General features: G+C 40.0%; 1 protein-coding gene across 3 annotated transcripts in view; it reads right to left on the bottom strand.

The window, feature by feature from the left end:
* Positions 1-547: 547 nt before the first annotated feature.
* The window catches only part of TXNRD1 (thioredoxin reductase 1), a 52,216-nt gene continuing 46,763 nt past the window's right edge, over positions 548-6,000 (bottom strand). For all 3 annotated transcript variants that reach the window (XM_077828645.1, XM_077828655.1, XM_077828661.1), the window contains one exon: positions 548-4,348. In XM_077828645.1, coding sequence (XP_077684771.1) covers positions 4,286-4,348 — 63 coding nt within the window. In that variant the 3' untranslated portion in view covers positions 548-4,285. The remainder of the gene's footprint in view (positions 4,349-6,000) is intronic.

Raw genomic sequence — 6,000 nt, 5'->3', positions numbered from 1 at the left:
AGATTGGGAGTGATCAAAAGCCCTTAGTATGGGGCAGCGTGTAGCTCAGATACCCGAGGGTCCTTGCTTATTCCTTGTTTTATAAGATAAGTAGACTGCACCAGCTCTATATCTGGCACTGCCTAATTTCCCTCTTCACCAGCCCAGCTGTGCTGGCTGGTGAATGGGAATGTGGAGCCAATAGTCTGTCCCTTCCCCCCTCTTGTTTGTACACTCCTTGCCCATCTGCGTGAGTGAGACAGTAGTAGCTCTGCCAGCAGCAGCTGCTTCCCACCCCAACTCCAGAAAATGTGAGAGTCCGTACAGGGGGCTAAAAGAGGTCACAGGGCATCCGACAGTTAAGCCCAAGAAAGCAACCTTCTGATTACAGAAGAAAACTGTAGTGTTTTGATCTGAAAGAGGGAGGCATCCCCATCAGCGAATCTCTCTGAATACCACAATCATGTACAGGTTAGGGTTGTTCTAACAGGTCACACCGGGATGAATAAAGAGAAGTGGAAGAGAATTAAACAATAAAAATTTTAATCTCATTAGATAAAGCCTGCTAATTAAGCACTGAAACTTTACAAAATGCTGAATCTCTACATTTTTTATATGAAATACCTTTGGAGAAATTTGGCTTGTTTTCATGTAGGAGATCCAAAAATGTTAATGACTGATAAAATAAAGAGCTGGACATGAGTGGAATATAAATAGTTTAATTTATTACATTTTCTAGTATATGTCCAATGATTTCATAATAAAATGTACATTTAATTTTATATGAATTCAAAGGATTTTGTTTTGGCCTTTAACGTAGTCTTATATGAGGTCTTCATGAATTATATGCCTCTTTCACCATGCATAGACCCACAAGAAAAATAATATTGGAGAGAAAAAATCTGGAGAAAGTACTAATGTTTTCACAGTTCAGTTGTCTTATTTAAAATATAAAAATCAGCAGCTTTGAAAATGTACACCAAAAATTATTATTTAGCAGATCAATCAGTAAAGAAGGATTTATAATCTATAGCCCAGTCCTGCAAATGCTTGAGTACACATGGAACTTACTCATATACTTAAATGTCTGTCTTCAGGGAGACAATGCATTAAGTAGTTGCCCGTGTGTTTAAATGTTTGAGTTCGAGGGCCTACCTAGTGTGAAACTCTACTCACTGTATTTTCTGGTCTTATACATGTGACATCTAGAGCATTAGGAACACAAATGCTCCTAATGTTAGTGAAAAATAGGCCCCTAATTTTTCATTCCTTACATTTTAAAAACTTGTCCTTATTTGTTTGATATGCACTGGGGAAAAAAAACCTACATTTTTCTGAAAATATCTAACATATTACTCAAAAATCAAAAGATTGAAATAAATGACACAAAGGTTTATGATCAAAGTGGCCTTTTCTGGTCTTAAAAATGTATGTCTCGCTAAGCTATGATTTCTTCACTCAGGAGTGCATCAAAGGGAGTAGCACTTCACGCAAACATTCTATTTGCTGCAATAAACTGGCCAGGGAAAAATACACATTGTTTTATGTGGTATAAAGCATAAAAAAATCCTTCAGTTAAGTATATGACTTTATAAAAATAATTTACAACACTATTGGAAGCTTCTCAATAGAAAATGGTGATATTCACCCTGTGCAGAAGCCCAATGCACCACTTATATAGTCTGTTTTAAATATATAATTTTCTTAATCAGATATAAACAATGCACATATGGAAATGAGGACAGTTTTAGGTCTTGTCTACACAGGAAAGATTGACAGGGTGTGTTTTTTTTCTTTTTATTTACTCAATTATACAAATATAGCTAACTTGAAAGAGTGCATTCACACTGCTTTGTCTAAAGTGGCTTAAGCAACTTCCTTTGTGAATCACAATGCCCACGTAGCACTGTGTTTTTTGAAATACGCACACAAGCTGTCTGAGCAGGTGTCCCAGGGTAGAGTGTTCTGTTGCTAGGCTCAGTACACTGTGGGTTGTTTATTGTTTTGGACTGTGGGATACCTATGGGAATCTACGGGACTACTGGAACATGGTAGTTGATTCCTTCCACTGTAACCCATAATTTGCTTGTTTTTCACTAGCCAATATGATTTTCAAACTGTTTCAGTTTCAAACAAGTTTTCAAACTGCTGTCAGGCAGCATGGAGGAAGCCCTGCTGAGTACAGCAATCCTGACCATCATTAATACAAACAGGGTGCTCCATATGTGTTAACTGCGTAGGCAGGTGGTGTTGGAAGAGATGAAGGATCACCACAATTGTGACACCACACGGATGCTTCTAGAGCAAGAGGATAAAACAGCAGTTACTTCAGTCCAGCTCCTCATAGCATGCACATGTGCTGGGGGCATTAACAGAGATCTTTGTTTTTGTAATTCTGCCACTGCTCCTTGGTTTTGGTGCCACACTGGCACATGTCCTGGGAATACCCCTTTCACCTGCATTTGCTCTGTTAGCTGCTGGTAAATCCTGGCATTCTAGTGACTCCTGAAAAGATGAGACTGAATGTACTTTTCTCCCTGCAAGGCCAGGAATTCCTCAATCTCCTGATGCAACCACATGAGGGTGCAATGGACTCAGGGTCTGTGAACTTGCCCCGAACTGAAGACACACAGATGCGCTTGTGTTTCTGCCAGTATACAAAAGAGATAGGGACGTCCAATCAAGATGCAGTCAGTGCTTAAACTGGTCTGAAAGAGTGTGTGTGGGGGGGTCCACCACAATCAGGGAACAGCAGCTTTGGTAAAACGGTGCTTGAGGTGTGCCCCTCAGCAACCTAGCTCGGTTTTTTTAATTTTTCTTTTTTCCCCCCAGGTCTGCAACCCCTTAGACCACCATGTCCCCCCTCCACTCCCTCACCAAGCACATACACTTTAAATACCAGATACAGAAGAGGATAGGGCTGTGCAAATAAATCATTTTTTAGTTTTGTGGGTGAACCGTAAAGTCAGGGGGGGGAATTGTTTCAGGTTGAATGAAATGTTTTGTTTGAAGATGTGGTCTGGGTTTTTTTCCCCAAAATTTTTAACTAATTTTGAGGTAAAATTCAAACTGCAAAATAATCTTGAATAAAAAAAATGAAACCCCTCATTCAGAAAATGTTGAAACAAAGTGTTTTGATTATTTTAGAATTTTTTTGCTCCTGACCAAAACAATTCAGCGAATTCAACATGAATTAGCAAAATGTTTCGGTTGACCCAAATCTGCATTTTTTGGACAAAAAAGTAGTTTTGGTCCCAGTTCTAGTGGAGAGTGCACACGTAATCAGACAAGCCAATCCAGATACAAAGTAATGCAGTGTGGGATAGCAGTGGGAGGACTACCTGATGCGATATAGCTATTTCAAAACAGGGATATGTCCACACCAATCTTACAGCGGTATAACACATTCCAAAACAGAATTATGTCACTTCCCAAGTGGGTTAATTACAGAGGGATAAGATGCAAGATAATGCCCCACAAGATCATTTGAGTCTGGATGGAAAGCAGTTTATGCCAAAAAACTAAAGATACCCCAAAAAAGCTTTCCCAGGTAGACAAGGCCTTTCTGAGATAAACATTTTCCTTTCTCAGAGGCTAGTACAAGGGGCAACCGGGGTAACAAGTAGTCGTCTCTAGAATAACAAATTATGAGGGATTAATTTTGGTGTTAGGATTTTTGGAAGCGAAAAAAGACTTGCTATTCTGGATATTGCTAATTATGGCTAAATGTATGTGACAGGCTATTTTGCAACTCAGAATGAAACATGAGATAAGAGCACTCCTCTATACTCATACTTTACCTGCTGCATTACTGTGATCTGATGATGATATGCAGGCTCACTGAGGAAAAGTCACCATCATACTGTTTTATAATGCAATATATCGGAGATACCATAGAACTATCAGTACTTGTGGTAACACATTTAAATTAGGAAGCTCTTCATTTAGGGGAAAAGGGTTATTCTCAAACTGTGCCAGCAGTTCTTCCATCGCTGCCTACCAGAAAACTCTGGGTTTAGGCTGCGACATCATGGAAGCATCCTGTAGATGCCTTGCCATGCAGCAGCTTGATGTTAAATACTCCCACTGTTTTGCCGATTGCCATCCAATCATCACGAATGACTAACAACTCCCAGTGTGCTTTTCTCATTCAGTTAAGTGAACGCTTTGGTCAAGGGGGTGCCCACTGCTGCTGAGGATGATGATGACGGCTTGTGTGGAGATGTTTTCTTCTGCCTTGCACAAGTCAACCGGGGTGATGAAAGTCAGTCTCTGGCAAATGCAGCAACAATGGGGGTGATTAACCTCAGCAGCCAGACTGAAGGACATTTCCACCAGAACGCTTAGTCTCTGACAGCGTGGTGAATATCTGAGAGGAAGGAAGCAAGAATGTTTTCAGTATATTGAATGAATCCCAAGGAGGATGGCACCCAGATATATAAGGAATAATGCTACAACAATAGCATTTCTTATTCAAAGTAGTACATTGTAATGGCAAAGATTCATTTAACATCCTCATTGCTTCATAGTGCACACCTCTTGTCATCACCACTTTTCTTAGGGTTTTTATTTTTGTGGTCAAGAAGAAATGACTGAGGGAAAGTCACGTGGCTTGCTACCACTTTTATCTTAATATGGTAAATAAGATATCACGTTAATTAAGATATCACGTTGATATCACGTCAAATATAATTCTGGAACCAATTCCAGCTCTAGATATTATGGATTCGGATTTACAGCACTTGTGCTGACCAGGATCTGGTGATTGGAACTCCTGCTTTAGGAAGTGTGGCTACCATTCCAACACATACACTGGAATTCTGTGCTATGTCTCCAGAAGTCCTTGGCAAGGGGAAGAGAATGATGGTTTTAAGCTAATTTTGTGTCTGCCTGGTTCTGGGGCTAAAATGCCAACCAGCATAATTTAGAACAGCCCTGGAGGCTGCTTTAAATTATGGCAGCATACCTTGGGGTTCCTATCGTTTGCGGTACAAGCCAGAATGGCCATGGGAATATACACTAAGGCCTCAATGTCTACTGCCCATGGCACAAAGGTTTGTCTGGGGAAGGGCCAGTATAGGGACACCTATCGTGGCCCAACATAGTACCTGCAAGGAGGAAATTCTTCCCCAGCAACTTGCCTGTTGAAGGCCAAGAATGATCTTGGCACTGGACAAGGACTCCAGGAAACCTGTGTTCCATTCCCTACTCTGACACACTTTTCCTCTGTGACCTTGGGCAAGTCACTTAACCTCTCCATGCCTCAGTTTACAATCTTCTGCTTTTATGTGTCCCTTTCTCACACTTCTTGTCTGTCTTATCTACAAGACTACAAGCACTGTGGGGCAGGGACTATCTCTTACTATGGGTTTATATAGTGCCTAGCACATTGGGCCCCTTACATGCTACTGTAATACAAATAAAATAATAATTGACTTTAATGGAGGTACCCAACCTCACATTTCAGGACCAGGCTCTTTTTAACTATATTCTTTGACTGAAGGAGCTCAAAGAGTTCCCCCAAAAATGAAAATCCATGAGCACAATTCTTCCCATGTAATTCTCTTGGATTCAAGCTGCTCTAACATGAGGCTGAAGGAAAAATATTCTTAATGCACTTTGTAAAGGTTTTCTTCCTTCCCCCCAGACAATAGCTAAGAAACCTTTGTAGATCTAGTCTACAAAGTGAGGACTCTTGGTGCTTTCCTGAAACTTACATTAAAAATAAAGATGTTCAAGAGTAGTTTTTGTAAAATGAAAAAATACTGAAATTCTAGAAGAAAATTAAGTTGCATGAAATCCAACAAATTATCTCAGTTAGTAGTTAAGGTTTACTACACAACTGACGGTGCTGTTTTGCACACATATAATACAGGAAGGATTACAGGAAATCAAAACCACTTCTATCTAAATGGTTCAAAGCTACAGTAATTAGCTGGCATCAAAGTCATCTCTGAGGAAGAATAAACTGAGAACAGAACAGAGTAGCTGCACATTTCAGCCATGCAAATAAGATTGAAA

Source organism: Eretmochelys imbricata, chromosome 1 (genome assembly GCF_965152235.1).
Source record: "Eretmochelys imbricata isolate rEreImb1 chromosome 1, rEreImb1.hap1, whole genome shotgun sequence".
NCBI classification, from domain to species: domain Eukaryota; kingdom Metazoa; phylum Chordata; order Testudines; family Cheloniidae; genus Eretmochelys; species Eretmochelys imbricata.
Note: the sequence above shows the minus strand (reverse complement) of the source record. Positions and strands in the feature narration are given on the sequence as shown.